General features: G+C 37.3%; 1 protein-coding gene across 1 annotated transcript in view; it reads right to left on the reverse strand.

The window, feature by feature from the left end:
• COL19A1 (collagen type XIX alpha 1 chain) overlaps positions 1-21,434 on the reverse strand; it is a gene marked incomplete at its 3' end in the record, with an annotated part of 351,347 nt that overhangs the window by 284,416 nt on the left and 45,497 nt on the right. The window contains exons 5-9 of the mRNA XM_082855784.1: positions 19,428-19,703; positions 15,289-15,369; positions 11,448-11,573; positions 10,338-10,400; positions 2,082-2,135 (exon numbers count right to left, since the gene is read on the reverse strand). Coding sequence (XP_082711910.1) covers positions 2,082-2,135; positions 10,338-10,400; positions 11,448-11,573; positions 15,289-15,369; positions 19,428-19,703 — 600 coding nt within the window. The remainder of the gene's footprint in view (positions 1-2,081; positions 2,136-10,337; positions 10,401-11,447; positions 11,574-15,288; positions 15,370-19,427; positions 19,704-21,434) is intronic.

Here is a 21,434-nt window from a genome sequence, read left to right on the forward strand (position 1 = left end):
TATACACTGATGTGTATTAAATGGATGACTAATAAGAACCTCCTGTATAAAAAACAAAAAAAAGATTTGTTCATATGGTGGTATAAGTAATCCCCCTCTCTTGTATGTACGTTGTAATTATCTTTTCTCAATTTGTCTTTTCTATTTTGCCTGGCATTTTACTGTTTCTATAATCATATGTATGATTTGATTTTTAAAAAAAGTAGCATAACTCAGCTCTAAGATATACGAAAAAAAAAAGAAGTCTAATAATCTATTTCACAGTCCAAGTTCTCCAATGATTCTGTACTTGGCAAAGAAAAAAAAGAAAGAGTTCCCATATTCAAGTAATTTTTAAAATCCCAATGATCTGAAATCTAAATAATCTGAACAATATATTTTAGGAAGAGATTGGTGAAATGGGTATATAAAGTAAATTTGGACGGGGCAATCTCTTCAAGAGTTAGGTGATTAAATAGTATTCTCTTGGGGAAATGGCATTTTGAAGGATTCAGACCTTTAAACAAGTGTCTGAAGGAACTTTTACTTATTGAAGTGTCTTCGTTTAATGTCATCAGAAAGATTAAGCAAGAGGACAGCAGCCCAAATAATCATTAGCTTGCAGCAAGGTATCATTGTTTACAAAGTTTGTTGGATTTTACTGAGTCTACCATTTACAGGAGCAAAGAATTTGCATATCAGGCTGAATAATTTCTAAAAGAAACAGAGCAACATCAGTGAAGCAGTCAGATATCAGAGACACGTTTAAGAAGGGCTCAGAAAATAAGTTCTGAACCTCCTACCACTTCAGCTTCAGTTCCCCTCGTGACAATGATAGCTTCATAACCACAGGGGTCATGACCCTCTAGATAGTGAGGCTAAATGGACTCACTTGATAGTTAGTGCAGCTAGAACAGCTACGAAAATTTATGTTAAATTTATTTTAGTGAAGAAGAGAATTTTCTTAGCATCAATATGTAAAACTCTAATAATTCAACAATCTAAGTGAAAAATAAGACAAGATAATTGCAGTCTAATTTACAAATATAACAATTTTTTTAAGTTTCCTGAATAAGTATGCTAACCTCTTGTGAGTGGATTCATTATTTAGAATCATCTTTCCAGTATTAGAGAAGACAATGTGAAAATCATTTTATTGATGGATTGAAATATATTTCTTGTATTTTTATTTATCATATTTCATGCGATACTTTATTTTTAAATGTTTATTTATGTCTGCAGTGAAATACATATTAAAAGATCCTATATCATGTGGTCGCTTATTTGTGGAATCTTAAAAAATGATACAAATGAACTTATCTACAAAAACAGAAACAGAGTCACAGACATAGAAACCAGACTTACGGTTACCAAAGGGGAAAATGGGGGAGTGATAAATTAGGAGCTTGGGATTAACAGATACACACTACTATAAATAAAATAGGTAAACAACAAGGGCCTACTGTGTAACACAGGGAACTATATTCAATATCTTGTAATAAACTACAAGGGAAAAGAATCTGAGAAAGAATAGATTTATATATATATATGTGTGTGTATATATATATATATATATATATACACACACATATATGTATAGCTGAATCACTTTGCTGTACACCTGAAACTAACACAACCTTGTAAATCACCTAGACTTCAATTTAAAAAGAAAGAGAGAAAAGATAAAACATATCAATAAGTAACCCTCCCCCACAAAAAAGATACTATACCAACCATAAAATAGTGAAATTAAGAAACTTTGGGTCTCTTAGAATAATGACTAATGTTCTGAAGCAAGTGTTTTCTGCAAAGGACCAGACAGTAAATGTCTTAGAATCTCTGCCACAATTACTAGACACTGCTGTGTAGCACAAAAGCAGCCTTAGCCATTATGAAGACCCATGAGCATGGCTGTGCTCCAGTAAAACCTGATTTACTAAATCATACAGCAGGAATTTTTGGCAGCCCTCCTGCAGGGTCACAGTTCGCTGACTGCCCCCCGCCCCCCGAAATACCAGACTTGTTCCGTGTATTTTCCCTTCCTCTCTGATACAACCTGGTAAAATAGCTACAAAGCTTAATCAAGGGTCTGATCCACATACCTTTTCCCCAGGAATTCCAGGAGCACCCAATTCACCTTTAAGACCAACTGCACCCTGAAATATAGAAATGCTCATTAGGAGTTTTTTCAAAGGTGTATTAATTGCTAAGGTTGTCACAGATGAGTTGCTTTTGCTCGCACCAAAGTGTGTGCCGTTAAGTTTTTTTTTCCTGTTATTCACAAGTCATTAAACTATACTTTTGACAATTAATAAATTATCAGAAAGTTAATAATAAATATCAGAGTGCTAATCAAAACTCAAACTAGACATTCTCCACACAGACATATGCAGTACAGCTTTCTCATTTCTTTTATATTTATCAAAGGTTAAGGAATGATTCTATTGCTGTTACTTCAACTAGTACCTGGTACTTTCAATTCAAATAAGTCATGAAATTTCAGACTCCAAGGTACCCATATTTTTGTATTTAGTGTGCCTGACCTTCCATTACATCCTCCAGGAAAACACTCCGAAGCTGGGTCAATCCTTTTGTCAATTTCCTTGCTCATCCACGTTAACTGGAAAAACCTGCTCAGTGAAGCTGATGGGCTACCTTTATCTGCCTTTATGGCTCTTTCACAAATTCAGTCTAATAAATTTATCCTTGAGACAGTGGACAATAATGTAAACTTTCTGAATGAATTTCTCGATTACTAATGCTTGGTAGAGATTAATAAACACATTAGAATTCTATGAGTATATAACACCATGATTACCCTGATATTACCCGTTAATTTCAGATTTAAGGCATACAAATAAATGTCAACTTCAAGTTCCTATAGATTAGATGAGATTGTATCAGATGGAGTAAAATTACAAAAACAAACCTGTCAATTAATCCAATATGCTCAATATTGGATTAGAAAGGATGAAGAAATATTCTTTAATTCTCATATTGACAGACAAAAATTCAAAACCATAAATATTAAATCTTGCTTCTTTGAGGTTATTACTAAGGGAAAATATTCCTTCTTTTAAAATATTATGAACATATTTTTATTCAATTATTTTTTATTGGTGTGGTGTGTCTTCAGAACGGGCACATGAGTAATGTCACACTGGAAACAAAATAAAGGGAAATTCACTAGTAATCTCTGGGTTAACACACTAGACCACTCAAAATGGAAACTTCCATACAGTGAGATTGGAGAGTAGGGGTAGTAGAAAAAAAACAATACCAAAGTTTTTGACTATAGAGTCAAGTAAGTTAACATTTCATCTTAAATTATTTTGTATTTCTCTAAAAGTATACCTACAAAGCAATCATTTCATAAAGCCTACACTTTTCTGGAAATTAACTAGATACAGAAGGTAATAATACAAAACTAAACTGGAAAATTATTCCCCAAATAGACCTCAGATCATACTCCTCCTTAGGTTCAGGAACATTGAAATTGAGCTGCTATGTTATAAAACTGAGGGAATTTCAACTCTGAAGTGGGTGAAGGTATTAGCAAGGATATTAAAGAACTGAGAAAGTAATGTAGTTGCTAAGTAATTAGGCTGCTAACCACATCTGCTAAGAAAAGGGAATTAAAAGATTCAGAAAATTACAATCATTGAGTCTAAATGAAAGAAAAGTATTAATTATTATTTCAAATAATGTCATCCAGAGTTTAGCCTTGGACAGAGGGCATGGTTAGGATGGTCTGATTGGGTGGCCTGATACAGAATATTCATCACAGCTATGTGTTTATAAGCAGTGGTTGAATCTCAAACTCTCTCCATGAGAGGGGATCATAAGCTCTATGAAGAAAAAAGCAGTAAATCAGACTAATGAAGCATCACAGTGTGGATGAGAAAATAGGCAAATAAACACTAAGTCATCCCAAAACTTGTGACTTTTCTCCAAATATTTCTGATTCATCATTAACTAGTGGGTAACATCAAGCTAAAACTAGTCAGGTCACTATGTAAATTTTTTTAAATGCTTTTGTTTGTAAAGGAAAAAGTGTAGTAGAACATTAGTGAATAATATAACAGTTCTTGACGATTTAGCTTATCTAGCTCCTTCTCTGCAAACTGACTCTTCGCCCTGCTTGGCAAGGTCCACTGGGCAACTGGGGCAGAGAATTCACAGGTTCTAGAAACAGCTGAGTTGATGACTTAGACTTTCCTTGTGGTAGAATATTCATTCATTCAACGTAGTTTTAGCTCCTATTATGTGCTGTTCTATGTATGGTGCTCAAGGAACTCATATTCTAGCGGGGGAATAAATGGAGGTATAATGATAACATGTCAAGTGACGATAAAAGTGCTAAGAAAAAAAAGATGACAGAGGTGGAACGAAGGGATGCTTTTTACACAGAGATGTCAGAAGAGGCCTTTCTATTTTTTTTAATTAATTAATTTATTTAATGTTTTTGGCTGTGTTGGGTCTTCGTTTGTGCGTGAGGGCTTTCTCCAGTTGTGGCGAGTGGGGGCCACTCTTCATCGCGGTGCGTGGGCCTCTCACTGTCCCGGCCTCTCCCGCTGCAGAGCACAGGCTCCAGACGCGCAGGCTCAGTAGTTGTGGCTCACAGGCCTAGCCGCTCCGCGGCATGTGGGATCTTCCCAGACCAGGGCTCGAACCCGTGTCCCCTGCATTGGCAGGCAGATTCTTAACCACTGCACCAATCAGGGAAGCCCCCAGGCCTTTCTATTTTAAAGTGATTTATGAGAGAGAGCCTAAATGATGTGAAGGAAAGAGAAATGTGAATATCTAGAACATTCCAGGTACATGTAGCCTGGTGCAAAGACCTTGGAACAGACATGAACAAGGGGAGAGTGTAGGAGCCACTATAGGGAGGGGTAGCGGGGTAGGGAGAGCTCTACACATTATGGGAAGGCTTGCGGCCTGTGGTTAGAGCTTCAGTGTTATCTTGAGGGGAATAGGAAGCCATGGGTGGGTGTTGATCCAGGTGGGACAAGATTTACTTACAGGATTATTCAGAACAGCTGTCTAACTCATAGTGTACAGGCATAAATAAAGTAAAATTTGCTCTTTATAAAGCTGCCACAGATGACAGTAAGGATTCTCAAAACGTAAGACCTGGGCTTCCCTGGTGGCGCAGTGGTTGGGAGTCCGCCTGCCAGTGCAGGGGACGCGGGTTCGTGCCCGGGTCTGGGAAGATCCCACATGCTGCGGAGCAGCTGGGCCCGTGAGCCATGGCCCCTGAGCCTGCACGTCTGGAGCCTGTGCTCCGCAATGGGAGAGACCATAACAGTGAGAGGCCCACGTAACGCAAAAAAAAAAAAAAAAAAACACAAGACCTTCAGAAATATTGGAATGAGTAATACATAACTTGGAAAGAGATTTGGGAACTGTATTCTCAAAACTTTTCTCATCTTATCTCATTGGGCCAAAAGTAAAATGAGAAAAATGAGAATGAGAAAAATTAAATTTCAAAAACTAGCACACCATATCTAAAAAAAGTCATGTCAAATAAGATTGGGAACAAAAGACACAGATTTGAATGAAATACTTAAAGCACTGAGTGATCTTTTGAAGAAATGACTGTCATTAAATTATTAATATTTACTATGAGTGGCATATAACAACTCAAGGTTTTTATAACCTAAAACATGTAATCAATTGAAAATTCTAAGGAATTATTTCACAAAATGAAGGTGTGTTGGTTTTAATCAAACCACGTATGAAACTCAACTCAATCTAAAAGGATTACCCTCTACCTCTCCTTCAGCACATGACTGTGGATAAAAAAAGTAGGGGAAACATACATTTGCTAAGTATCTACTATGTACCAGTTCCTGGTACTAAGTATTCCTTCTTCACAATAAGCTGTTGACTCAGTGTTATTAAGCATCATTTTCAAAGCAAGTAAGAGGTGGACAGGATTCAATCCCAAGTCATTCAGGCTCCAAAGTGGTACTCCTTCTAATATACTGTCCTACAGCCCCTAAATATACTCTCTTGGTCTTACACACCAAAAGAAAAACCTTGAGAACAACATCTGGTTGCCTTAGTAACACTGCACTTCTGATCATTTCACAAAATCAACTATTCAATATGCCTTAGAGCAAAAATGACTTTTGATCTTCAAACTATGCAGGCACTATTTTGTGCACCTGCTCTAATAATGAAACTTATATACAAGACTCAAACACAGGTGGAAAGCCATCTTTATTTACTGCCCATTAAAGTTGCAGGATCACGTAGTACAATAAGAACAGAAATGTACTCATCAACTCCTCAAAAGGAAAAATACATCCATGTTTATTATAAAAAGCTGATCACATTCATGGCCATGGTCATCTGAAGTCATATTTGCACATCAAGGATTATGCTGGTTTAATTAAATGCTGGTGCATGTACTGAAACAATAAAGGAAGTATAGTGATTATTTGCCTTCTTTTGTAGATTATCAATTTATTTTATCCCAGCTGTCATTGCCTTGCCACTAAAATCTCTTGCCATTATGAATTTTGTGTAGTCTGGAAGTTAAAACAAATGTTATTATTTTTTAAATGTATCATAAATGGGAAATTATGTAATACATTATAACTCTAAGATACCTTTTGTATAGTTTATAGATTTGGCATACAATAAATTTTCTAATAATTATGATCTTTCTATTTCTGTGGTATCAGTTGTACCATGCCCTCTTTCATTGTTTATTGTTTATTTGAGTCCTCTCTTTTTTTCTTGGTGAGTCTAGCTAGCTATAGGCTTGTCAATATGTTTCTCTCTTCAGAAAAGCAGCTCTTAGTTACATTGATCTTCTCCATTGTATTTTTAGTCTCTATTTCATTTATTTATGCTCTAATTTTTTTTTTTTTTTTTTGGCAGTACGCGGGCCTCTCACTGTTGTGGCCTCTCCCGTTGTGGAGCACAGGCTCTGGACGCGCAGGCTCAGCAGCCATGGCTCATGGGCCCAGCCTCTCCATGGCATGTGGGATCTTCCCGGACCGGGTCACGAACCTGCGTCCCCTGCATCAGCAGGCGGACTCTCAAACACTGCGCCACCAGGGAAGCCCTGCTCTAAATTTTATTTCCTTCCTTCTACTAACTTTGGACTTCATTTGTTCTTCTTTTGCTAGTTCATTAAGGTGTAAAGTTAGGTTGTTTATTCAAGCCTCTGATTGTTTCTTGAGATGGGCACTTATCTCTATAAACTCCTCTCTTAGAACTGCTTTTGTTGCATCCCACAAATTTTGGTATGTTATATTTCCATTTTCTTTTGTCTCAAGGTAATTTTTAATTTCTTTTTTGACTTCTTTTTTCACCCACTGGTTGCCCAGTAGCATGTTGTTTAATCTCTACATTTGTGAATGTTCCAGTTTCCTTCGTGTAATTAATTTCTAGTTTCATACCACTGTGGTCAGAAAAATATGCTTGATACAATTTCAATCCTTTTAAATTCATTAAGACTTGTTTCATGGCCTAAAGTACGATCTGTTCTAGAAAATGTTCCATATATATTTGAGAAGAATATATTCTATTGCTTTCAGAGGGAATGTTCTATATATATCTCTTAAGTTCCTCTGATTCATCTGTTATTTAAGGCTAGTGTTTCCTTATTGATTTTCTGTCTGGATGATGTATCCATTGATGTAGTGGGGTATTAAAGTTTCCTACTATTATTGTATTACTGACTACTTCTCCCTTTAGGAATGTTAATATTTGCTTTATATATTTAGGCACTTCTGGGTTAAGTGCATAAATACTTACAAATGTTACATTCTCTTGTTGGATTGACCCCTTTATCATTATAAAACCCACCTTTGGCTCTTATTACATTCCTTGTTTAAAGTCTATTTTGTCTGATATAAGTATAGCTACTCAGCTTCCTTTTGATTTCCATTTGCAAAAGATTGGAATATCTTTTCCAATCCCTTCGCTTTCAGTTTGTGTGTGTCCTTACATATAAAGTGTATTTTATAGGTAGCATATAGATGGATCTTCTTTCCAAACTATATTATAAAGTTATAGTAATTAGAACAGTGTGGTATTGGCATAAAAACAGACACATATATTAGTGGAAAAGAACAGAGAATCCAAAAATAAACCCACACATATATGGTCAATTAATTTATGACAAAGGAGTCACAAATATATAGTGGGGAAAGGATAGCCTCTTCAATAAGTAGTGTTGGCTATTTACAATAGCCAAGACATGGAAGCAACCTAAATGTCCATCGACAGATGAATGGATAAAGAAGATGTGGTACATATATAGAATGGAATAATACCCATAAAAAAGAATGAAATAATGCCATTTGAAGCAACACGGATGGACCTAGAGATTATCATACTAAATGAAGCCCTACAGAGAATGACAAATATCATATGATATTGCTTATACATGGAATCTAAAAAAGAATGATACAAATGAACTTATATGCAAAACAGAAATAGACCCACAGACATAAAAAACAAACTTATGTTACCAAAGAGGAAAGGAGGGAGTGATAAATTAAGAGTTTGGGATTAATATATACACCCTACTATATATAAAACAGACAACCAACAAGGACCTACTGTATAGCATGTGCAACTATACTCAATATTTTGTAATAATCTATAAGGGAAAAGAATCTGAAAAAGAATATATATAGATAACTGAATCACTTTGCTGTACACCTGAAACTGACACAACACTGTAAATCAACTATACTTCAATAAAAAATAAATAAAATTTTTAAAATAAATAAACAGTGAGTGCTGAGAAAACTGCAGAGCCACATGCAAAGAAGAATGAAACTTGACCAATATCTTATACCATACAAAAAAATTAACCCAAAATGGATTAAAGACTTGAACGTAAGATCTGAAACCATAGAACTCCTAGAAGAAAACATAGGCAGTAAGCCCCTCAACATACATCTTGGTGATAATTTTTTTGAATATGTCTCCAAAAGCAAAAGTAACAAAAATAAACAAGTGTGATCTCAAGGGCAAAAATAAATGCCCATCCCAAACCCAAATATTTCTTCTCAAGCACTTGCTTAGGTGCCAGAAGTTCCCATGGAAGGTACGATGGTGGACCCTCCTTTGGGAGTCAAAAGACCAAGGATGGCTTGGCTGAAGCTTGCTGTGCAACTTTGAGGGATCAGTCATTTCACAAACTTCAGTCTCTTACCTTTTAAAATAAGGAGTCCATGTAGATTATATAAATAATTTAGAACCATGGACTTCCAAGTTAAGGCATGAAAAGAATTTAAATCTGTTCTACCTTGGAAAGATAGTAAGAACATAATCAACTCCTAATCTTAGCAGGAATTAATCTACCTAGTTAGCTAACAAAAGACGTGACTCATAGAAAACAAACTTATGGTTACCAGAGGGAGATGGAGGGGGAGACAAATTAGGAGTTTGGGATTAACATATACACACTACTACATGTAAAACAGATAACAAACAAGGACCTACTGTATAGCACAGGGAACTATACTCAATGTCTTGTAATAATCTATAATTGAAAAGAATCTGAAAAAGAATATACTTATATATAGAGAGTCAGTTATATGTATATATCGCTGAATAACTCTGCTGTACTCCTGAAGCTAACAAAACATTGTAAATTAACTATACTTCAATTTAAAAAATGGTTAATAAAAAGACATGACTCAAAGAGTGAGGAATAGACAGCTCTGTTTTGAGAAGGACAGGGAGAAAGGAAAAGCATGGATCCTGGCTAGACTCAGATCTGCACAGGTCCAGGTCACCCACCATCTTCTCCAGCAAACTCTCTCCCCAGTCTCCCCAAGACTGCTACCTCAGGGCCCCTGCAACCCTCCTACAGCACCTAACTGGTGTGGCCTTGTAAGGTCTTCTATCTCCTTCCAGATGTAAACTCCTGGAACATAGCCTATTCCTTCTATCCGCTCTAACACCCAGCACTAGGCCTTATGCAGAGCAGGTGCTCAACAAAGGTGAGCTGTATGAATAAAGGGTGGGGAAGAATCTTCAGTGGAGACCTATCAGCAGACAGAGAAACAGGAGTTCGTCACATATCTGGGGAAGAAAATGCTAAGGAAGGCTAGAGCCCAACTAAAAGACACTTTCTTGCTTCACAGTTTTGCTTGTGGTTTACAGGTACATTTTAGGCCAGCCTTCCAGTTGGAATACAAAAGCAGACTTACATGCCAATATAGTCTTCCTTATTTCAGTGATCAGCACTTAAATACAGCCCTCGATAGCCTTTCACAGAAATGTGCATTTGTATGGGACACAGAAAAATGAGGTGGACACAATTGTGAAGTCACTTTTGGACGAATCCTCTTTTGTCCCGACAGCGTTGGCTGGTGTCTTACCTGCTCTCCTTTGTCCCCCTTCTGTCCAGGTGAGCCTGGAACTCCCAGTAATCCTGCTTCTCCCTGAGCAGAAATGAATTTTGTGTTATCAAATATTCTGTCATGTTGAACTAAAACCACATAGTTTATAAATAAGAAGTTGACAATAGTAAGACAAAGCTTTGCCTTCCTGGCAGCTGATGCAGGTCCCTCCACTGGGAGGCCCTTCTCCCCTCATCATAAGGCTCATACCCCCTATTCCAAACGCCCGCCAGCATCATCTTCTCCCCGAGACCTTCCATGGGCTGGAACATGCGCTCTCCTCCACGCACCCTGCACCTCGTACTAGCCTTTAGCACAGAGCTTCCTGTGCAGAGCTATTCACTTGAGGAAATGTAAGCTTCCTCTAAACTCCCACCTCACCCTCCTCCCCACTACTCCAGCCAGGAAGGGAAGTGGAGCAGGATGCCCTAAGCCTAAGCGTGCATCCAGTCATGGTGCCGGGGACCTTCTGCTCTAGAAGCTGGGGCAAGTTTCCCTTCCCTTTGTACTGGTGTAGAGGAAAGCCATCCAGAGATCACTCAGGCCTCTGAGTGCCATTAACATCCACAAAAGACGTTTGTGTAGCCCAACGGGCCCAGGCTTCCTGACCAGGAAGGGGCAAGCAAAACAAATTCTTTGGGCAATAACAGAGCTCCTCTGCACTTCCTGTACAACTCACTGCAGAAAGGAGAGCTGGGTGGATATTTGGGATACTGGACAGACACGGTCCCCACACTACGTAGAGTATCTTTGGGTATGCGTTGAAGGGCAGGCACTGCGTTTCCTTCATCTGTGAATTTGCAGAATTGAAGCCTATTCCTGGCATGTGTTATGCCCTTGTACTTAGCTGCTGTACAGGTGGCTCCTCCCTTTATTTTCTTCTACTTCCTACCCAGGAAAGAAGGTCAGATGGCCTCAGAACTCTCCAGATCGAAATCCAGGAGATCCTATCTCCAACCCCCTTCTCTTAACCCACCCAGCAACTGAGAGACCCAGGCACACTAAAGGGAAAGACCAGGGCCACACCCGCAGGGCCTGGCTCACTGTGTGGCGTGGCTTTTCCGTGGGCATAGGGGAAAGGGAGCATACCTTGTTTGGAATGCACTGGCACTGGTCTGTCAGTTCCTGCTTTGCTGGCAGAAATGCAGACATTCTACTGGCATGAGCGGGTACCAATGATGCTGCAGTACTTCCAAAGCTATGCTGCTCTGGGCACTAAAATCCAGAAAGAGGCTTTAGGATATGGGGTCAATTCCAAATGCGGTGACATTCCCAGCACTGACTCTCACCAAACTAGACATGACTGGAGTTTCTTGCAAGAGCTTCCTTTTAATAACCAAAGGTTGACACCAACCTGTGAAAGTTCATAATGACTGCCTTTTCACTAGACTCCTACGTTTTTATTACACTGACAACACGCTAGAAATGCATTAAATTGTTGGTTTTGGTGAGAAATTCGAAAGCTATTATAGGTGACTTTATGACAAGTACAGTAATATCAAACGTTAACAAGAATTACAATTGTTACAATAAAATACTTTATACAAATAACATTGGTATATGTGTTTCGGGAACAAATTTTAAAATAAAAGAATGTAATTTGAACTTTTAGAACATCGTTTAGTTCAAGAAGATGATTATAAAGGCATGTAAAAGTAGAAAATAAACTCTTTTTATGCTCTAAGGTAGTATGTATTTAATCAAAGTATGTATATCTTATTCCAGTCCATTGTTCTTTATTCAAAAGTCTCCACTGTAACAGACAAGTGATGACTTTTATAACTTATCCAGTGTGTTCAGAACATGTGGGGATGGCCACATGAAGTGAAATTTGGTTACAAAGCAATGAACTTTCTTTCTGTCAAAAAATAAATCCAGATGGCCATCTGAAGAAGATAAATGCATCCTTTCCTCTCAATATCATTTACCAGAGTCCTTACCACGGTTTGTAACTCTGAATTTGCAGTTTCATGAATTTGCAATTTCATATCTCTGAATTTGCATTTTAGGGGGAAGTGTTCACACATTACTTTATATACTACAAATTATATATGCCTGGAAAAATATTGTCAGGATACAAAATTAAAATACTGTCTGTGGTTATTTATTGTGATGAGATCATGGTTGATATTTATTTTCTTCTATGAAATTGGCTGTATTTTCCAAATTTTATATAGTAAACATACATAACTTTTCAAACAAAATAATATTTTGAAAAAGTGTGTAGCATTCTAATGCTTGTGAGCACAGTAAACACAGTAAGAAAAATAGCTCCCAGAAAAACTGGGACTAGTTTCCTGTCTTTACCACTAGTTCTATCACCTTTACTCTCTGCAGATTTAATGATTAGCTGTTTAGTTATCATCATAAGTTTCCAAGTCCACAAGTCTAAAAATTACATTAGAATGAAACACACAAGATTATCACCAAAATGATCCATTTATGTCCTATGATTTGATATGATTTTCCAGCCAGTTCCTGCCCCGTGCCCCATGGGTTCAGTTAGATAATCAAGACCTATTCCGAGCTCACAGTTTTGCTCTGGATAACTGATTCACTACTTTAAGACTTTAAAAGCATGTCTCAGGCTTCACTATAAAACTGCCCACACTTTCCAAAAAGTGCCTACAGAAAACATAAGATGTACAAGTAAGGATCCCCTGCTTCATAAAACCTCTGGTTTTGACATGACACATATTTAGTTAATAAACCCTCAAAATCTTAATCATCTTTCTCCTTTATTTTCAACAAATGTTGCTGCTTTTCTCCTCTCTTCCTCTTTATTCTTCATTCTCTCTGTCTAGGTCTGTAGTCATGAAATCTGACTGCTTTAGAAAGAGAAACCCTAATTAATAGCAGCAAAGAAGTATATTTATAGATTATCCTGAATAAATTTCACTTTTGAAATATGCCATAAAATATTATTAACAGAAAGGATGTCTGATTTGAAATTACGGGACAAAATTAGATTTTTAAGCGAGTACATTAAAATTTGCTGAGTTCAAATATTTTTCAAAAAATATAGTTGATGCCAAAATTACAACAGATGCACTTAAGTATCTTTTATATAACTATTTACCTTCCAAAATATATATTTCCATTAAATGTAAATATAGCACATATCCATTTCCTGTTAACGATTAACAGAATGGTGATGTCCGCCCCCAAATACTTATCAGCAGGAAAATAAGCAGTCTTTTGTTATTTTTTTCAAAGGTTGGAGATGATTTCCTACCTTATTTTTCTACTCTTTAAAACCAAATCTTTTTCAAGCACGATTTAAAATTTTTTTTCATGATGTGTGGGGTCATGTCACTGCTTTTAATTATCGAGCCACTCCATCGAATCCATCACCTATTTCCTAAACAGTTTTCTCATAATTCAAGTTGGAGTGACTATTGGTCAAGAGTATAATATTTAGGTACCTCAAAACATCATGTTGTTACTTTTCAATCAGGGAAAATTCGTATTTTAAAAGCCCTCACATAAAAGAAGCATAATTAATTAAAGAAAAACTTCTGGAGAATTCACATCTTCAAGATTTAAATGTGTGCCTCTAGGAAGTCTAGGTATTTCAAGTCTGTAGATTGGCATTCTAAATTACCTTTTCAGATATTCATAGAAAGATATTTGGCTGGCTTTCCTTGCAATGAGAGCCATAAACTGGGTTGGAGATATGGTTTATAAAACCAAGTTACATTAGCAAAACATATAATTTTTACAGACTTAGCTATGCTTTGAGTCAGTTGATCACATTATTATTCTACTACCCAAAGTGAGTGATAGAAGTTAAAAATACTTTTGAACTACTAAACTATGGATAAATATTCTTACAATTTTCAATGGTAAGTTTAGAACTTCTGGGAAATCTGACCCAAAGAATGACATTTTCACCTTTTACTTTTCATATGTTCTTTCTGTAAGACTTTTCAGAATTAATCCCTTTCAAACACCAGTCAACAAGTCAAGAAACAATGTTTTGACACCTTTTACAAACAAAGCACTAACCATAAAAGAAGGGTACAAAAGTGTAATTCCCCTCAATGAGTTTCAAAGGTAGTTGAATAAATTAAAAGCAAATACAACTATATCTAATAATATAAGACACACACATGACCATTGCAATAAGAGATGCAGAAAGTACTGAATTTAGTGGGGTTTTTTTAATGGAAGGTTGGTACAAGAAAGTAATAGTTGTAGAGTTAGGTTGAGAATATTAAGAGTGAGAGACTAAGAAACTGAATTTCTAATTTGTTGCAAACAGGGAGTAACCAAAGGCTTTGAGGGTGACATGAGCAGAGGACCGGGAATGTGCCTTATTCACGTCAGCCAGCCTTGTTGCTTAGCACAATATCTAGAAGATCAGTGTTTCTGAATAGCAGATGTTTAGTGGAAGAAGGTAAATGAACCTACAAAGCAGTGATGCAGAGACTTATTCTGGCTATGTGGGGACAGGGAAGGAGGATGACACAGTAATGCGACGATCCAAGCACGAGGTAAAGGTGGACCATGGCGCTAAGAGGAGAGGGGAAGATGCCGGTGAAAAATCTCTCACAAAGGAAAACTGGCCAGGAAGGGTGACGGCTAGGAGAGGGAAGTGAGTGAGAATAACGTACAATCACAGACGTAAAACCCCTGTAACTGGAAAATGCTGATGCTACCGTCAGAGCGTGGTTTAGTGAGAAAGGCATAAGTTCTCTTTTACTCATGTGGAGTCCAAAGTGAGGCCATATCTTTCCTGAAGTTCAAGATGAAGCACTGGGATTAAAATTGTGACAAGAGACGATGGGACAGCCCCATGAGGGGTCTCTTGCTTGGAACTGTTTCCTCGCCTGGCTTCAAGAGAAGACATTCAGAGCTGCCCTACACGACTCTACAGCCCAGGCAACTGGCCTATCTACAGTCTTCACACCCCAAAAACTGAGCTTACCTTAGGGTCTGATATCTCACAACACGTTTCTTGAGCTATGAAGTTCGAGTTACAGTAGATTTGAAGTTGGTGAATTTCAACCTATTAAAAAATTAGTAATAAGATATATCATTAGTATTTTTCTTTTTGAAAATCACATTTAGGCATTTGAGAATGATGGTAATTTAACTGGAAAGAAAAAAAAGAAGCTAATATTTATACAAATAGATCACTGGCAGATATTTTGGTTTTTGTTTAATTTAGGATTCATGATTTTATGGACCCTTTGAGAAACAGAAATGCATTCGGCTGTTGAGATAAATCTGTATGTAAAGGAAATCAAGTAATAGAGCAATTGCAGATCTTTGCTCCTTGTTTCAAACCATCAAAAAGAAGTATTTAATTAAAGAGAGGTAATGCACTACGATAAGAAGGAAAAAAAGGTATTTAGTTTTTATCTACTTTTCATGGATACTGTCTAATACCTAAGGATTTTATGTTACATGGCATACACTTGAGCATGACTCACAGTATTTTTACAAAAATAATTGATTCTTCTATTTGCTCAGCAAATCCACACTTGTTGGCATTCGGACATGAAATTAAAAGTAGTTTCAGGAAAGTACAATCATGTCTTCAAGTGCAAGATCAAACAACCACATCAGAGAAAGTAAATGGTACAGACTATTGACAAAATTTCAATATGACAGATGCACAGAGAGGCTGCTTCAAACTAGTTTGTGGTTGTAAATTTAATAATTTAATTAATAATCTTATGATGATTTGACATATAACATAGGTCAGGAACAACCTCTTTCCTTCCCCTTCTCCCCGCCTTTCTCTCTCTTTCTCTCTCTCCTCTTTCCCCATCTTTCTCTGTCTCCTAGGGTAACAGAGCTAGATTATGTATTTCTTTGAGGTCAGTAAGTACTTTCTATAGTAAGACCCAACTATAATAATATAATAATCCTATGATAATAGAAAGCAGATATCTGAGGTTAGCTCTGAATCTCTAACCCAACACCAACAAAGCAAGAAAGGAGGGGAAAAGCTGTAACTATTACTCTATACTGAGATGAACAAAATCAATTCAGCTCACAGAAAGCATTAAGAATTCCAGACATCTTTTGGATTCATGAACAGCCTAAGATTTGCAGCCAATGCAAAATTCTGAGATGAAATGAAACTTAATGATTTCTCTTCTATAACTTTTTGCAAGGTTATTGAAGTAAACTTTTATTTATAAAGTTTAAATACACTGTCTTACATAGTCTAATGAAACACCAGGCAGTAACATACCCATTATGTAGAATGAAGAATGTAGAGACTCCAATTAATTAATATTCTCCTTAACTAAAACTAATTTATCATCAACACTGTTATCTAAATAGTCAATAAATACTGAAATTCTATTATGTATCATGCACTGTGCTAGGGCCTTCATATGAATTATTTTACTTAACTGAAGATAGATGATCAATTTTTCATGGATTAGAACCTAATAAAGTACCCATGACACTGAAACTACAATCAGCCTAGTTTAATTATGTTTTTTTAATTCATTAGTTGCTTTAGAATCCTTCACTGACATAGTGCTTTAGAATGAGAATGCACTGACCCTGTCACACAGAATTTTTTTGTTAAAAAAAAATTCTTTTATCAGTTTTGTTACCTATTTCTCTGCAAGAAAGCACACGGGTAGTATATGTAAAATAAAACCTAATCATTAGAAGTTTTTTTTGATAACTTACATTCTGAATAAACAAAACATTTTCATGTTACAACAGATCTTATAAATCACAGAGCTTGTATGGAGATAATAAAAATATTAGTTTACTTAGAGTTTTAGTAGAACCAAGAATCTTTAAAAAATAAAATACGTATTTTATGTTTGTTTAACTTAAACAGTGACTCCTCTAAAAGCTCCATCATCGTGACATGGCTTTAATATTATTTCTTAAGTGAACTAAGATTCCACATTAAACTATGAAAGTGTTGTAAGACTATAATTTTCCCATTGTGCTTTTCATCAGGACTCACAGTGATATTCTTCAGCCTCGGGTTGTTCCCTTGAGTAAAAAGTTAATTAGACACAGGACACAACACTCAACCTTGAGACGGGAGCTTGGAGTCAGGACCCCACTCTTGGAATAACTTGCTCCTCTCTCATTGTCATCTCTCCCTCAAAGGTTATGAATTTATCTTAATCCTCATGTTCTTTGGTTCTTGCCATTCCCCACTTTGCCCTCGCTAGTCCTGCAGGAGATCAGATTCCAGTCAACACCAGAGCTCCAGCAAGGGCTACCGCCACCCCTACTCCTGTTACTAGAATCCCCCGAAGATCACTTCCCACCTACCTACACTCCACCCATGGAAGTCACACGTCTGAGGTTTAGCTGCTGGACTCCGCTTCCTCCCTTGACTCTGGAGAGACCTTTCTGAAAGGTCTGTCTAGGACTGTTGTCACTACAATTAATACTGTGATTATTATTGGCAGCCACCATTTACTGACATACTTGATCCATCTTTCTGACACAGACTGAGCCTTTAAGATCTTTGAGAGAGGAGCAGATTTTGTTGTTGTTTTCCGCTCTTTTATGCCAGGTTGAACGGCATGTCTGGCCCTAAATGAATAAATGAATACACAGAAAAGTGACCACATACTATGCACTATGGCACATACGCCATGCAATTATAACTAACGAGTCTACCAATATTATTTTATAATTTAGGATACCGAGACTCAGATAATTTAAGAGTGAGCAAGATAAATTAGCAGATCATAAGAATTAAGTGGATGAGCTGGGATTTACAATCACATCTGTCTGATCCCCAAGCAAGCTCACTCTCCCTGATGCCATGATGTCTTATGTCCAGAACTGGCTTCTCCTGCTCTGGGGTATCTTGATAATCATCACTGAACCCTCGTTATGACACTCTCACTGATTTGTTCATTGTGTCTAAGAGAAGACAGTTTAAAAATAATATTTTATTGGAAATATATATATATATATATACATATACACACACACACACATATATAATATCTATCTATCTATCCATCTGTCATCTGTCTCTGATGCCTTCCACAGGGGCCTTTAGAAATAATATGCTGGCCAAACATGTATGTGCACAGAACCGTACTTTTAAAACAAAATTGAACTGTTAAGGGCTTTGCGTTAACAATTCCTATTGGTGTCCTGCATTCAGATTATTTTTATGGATTTTCCCGTCATTCCACTCATAAGAAAATGTGAAGTCATCAAATTTAGATATATCCCCCTTTTTAAAGATTATAGGCCTTTGGGAAATTAATAATAAGTCTGTACCATGTGAGCATCAAATATAATTTTTAAAGAAACTTTTCATCTGAAAGGGTTTTACTAGACAATTGTTCTCATCCAATGACCTACTGTTGTGTTTCAGTCCAACAGAACTCTAAAGAAACATTATAAGCTAATGAAAAATAGTCTGCAGTACAAACATTTGTGATTCTGAGGATGAATAAATAGCCTATTGTTCTTGAATGAAAACACCAGAACCATTTAACTTAAATTTCATCTTTTTCCAGTCCTTTCTATTCAAGACATAGGAACTTAGACCAAGCTTACTTTTGTATAATATTTTCAATTTTTACTAACATTTAATTTTAATAACCTTATTTTTTAAGGCATAACCTAGTTCTTTTAAATTCACAGGCTAGAGAAAAATGGGTGAAAATAGATAGAAAATAATATATGTAAAAATATAGTTGGAGGGCTTCCCTGGTGGCTCAGTGGTTGAGAGTCCGCCTGCCGATTCAGGGGACACGGGTTCGCGCCCCGGTCCAGGAAGATCCCACATGTCACGGAGTGGCTGGGCCCGTGAGCCATGGCCGCTGAGCCTGCGTGTACAGAGCCTGTGCTCCGCAACGGGAGAGGCCACAACAGTGAGAGGCCCGCGTATCACTCACACACACACACACACACACACACACACACACACACACACTATATATATATATATATATAGTTGGAAATACATAGCTATGCTTCACACATCTGATAGCAAATTAATTTAAACAGTGTTGAGAAGGGAATATATTATACAGTTATTAAAGGAAAAAGGTTTTAATAAGATATTTTATTTTAATTTATAAATGTTACTAGTTAACAACTCACGTCCACAGGCCTGCCATCTGAAGCTCGGGTTGCAATAACAGTCCTTCCGTGGAAGTCCACAGTGCCCTTTCCATCAATATGCCGGCTTGCAACTAAGTTACAGTCCGTATAGACCGAAATGGCCTGGGATTGTATACTAAAGCCAAGTTTATGCCACTGACGATCAAACAAAGGACGGAGTTCTCGATTTTTAAAAACGTAGTTCAACACATCTCCCTCCACAGCTTGGAACATAAATTCCACCATCTTCTTTCCACCATCAACTACTATAGAAACCTGCAAAAATGCAAATGATCTTTAAATGTTTGAAATTCAGTTTTAAAAATTATTAAAGCACACAAATCAAAACTCAAGGTGCTACCATAGGACCCAGCAATCCTACTACAGGGCATATACCCTGAGAAAAGCATAATTCAAAAAGATACATGCACCACAATGTTCACTGCAGCACTATTTACAATAGCCAGGACATGGAAGCAACCTAAGTGCCCATCGACAGACGAATGGATAAAGAAGATGTGGTACATATATGCAATGGAATATTACTCATCCATAAAAAGGAACAAAATTGGGTCATTTGTAGTGATGTGGATGAACCTAAAGTCTGTCATACAGAGTGAAGTAAGTCAGAAAGAGAAAAACAAATATCGAAAGTAACGCATATATATGGACTCTAGAAAAATGGTACAGATGATCCTATTTGCAGGGAAGGAAAGGAGACGCAGACGTAGAGAAAGAACTTGTGGACACACAGGGGAAGTGGAGGGTGGGACGAATTGAGAGAGTAGCATTGACATATATACACTACCATGTGTAAAATAGATAGCTGGTGGGAAGCAGGTGCATAGCACAGGGAGCTCAGCTCGGTGCTTTGTGACCACCTAGAGGGATGGGATAGGGAGGGTGGGAGGCAGGCTCAAGAGGGAGGAGATATGGGGATAGATGTATACGAATAGCTGATTCACTTTGTTGTACAGCAGAAACACAACACTGTAAAGCAATTATACTCCAATAAAAAAATTAAATAATTGAAAACAAACTCAAGCTGCATGTTAGTAGAACTGAGGTACTCAGTAAAATGTTTTAGACGATACTTGTGTCCATTGGATTTGTTAACATATAAGAACAGCAGGACTTCCCTGGTGGTGCAGTGGTTGAGAGTCCGCCTGCTGATGCAGGGGACACGGGTTCGTGCCCCGGTCTAGGAAGATCCCACATGCCGCAGAGTGGCTGGGCCCATGAGCCATGGCCGCTGAGCCTGTGCGTCCGGAGCCTGTGCTCCACAATGGGAGAGGCCACAACAGTGAGAGGCCCGCGTACAGCAAAAAAAAAAGAACAGCAAACAACCGCTACAAAAATGGTTTAAATATGCGATATCTGATGAATGTAATATGATCCTTTCTTGAGAGGACACCTAGGAGTGTGTGTGTGTGCATATGTGTATGTGTGTATGTGTGTGTGTGTGTGTGTGTTTATCTATGTATATATATAATTCTGTATGAGTGATTCAAGAATTAAATGTTACTAATTTAAAAACAATAAGAAATAATCACTTCTCTTAGCATGGAAACTGAGATCAACTTCTTTAACCTTTGATGCTTTGCATGGTGCAAAGAAAATACATTTTCATAGAGAACATGTTCTTTCTGTTCAAGTCATATTTCCATCTTAATACTGTGACTATATAAAAACATATTAAAAGACCAGTGAAATGAAAAACATTTCAATGGATATGTACGGAAATAAACACAGATGGATGGTGCCCATAAGTAATTGTGATGTTTACCTCCCCTCCCTGGAGCACCTGCATCCCCTCCTTTCTGCCCAAATGCCACATCTCCCACAAGTACTCCTAGACCCCTGCTCTTCTCATGTCCCATCTGGGGGAGCCGTCCTTTCCATGCTCGCACAGTCCCCACCCAACTCCGAGCTGTCCTCAGCCACCTCACTTGTCACCTTGTGGTCATGCGCCAATAGGCCGTTCTCATACATGGCATCCCCAGAACT

This window comes from Leucopleurus acutus (assembly GCF_964270905.1).
Source record: "Leucopleurus acutus genome assembly, chromosome: 15".
Classification (NCBI taxonomy): Eukaryota; Metazoa; Chordata; class Mammalia; order Artiodactyla; family Delphinidae; genus Leucopleurus; species Leucopleurus acutus.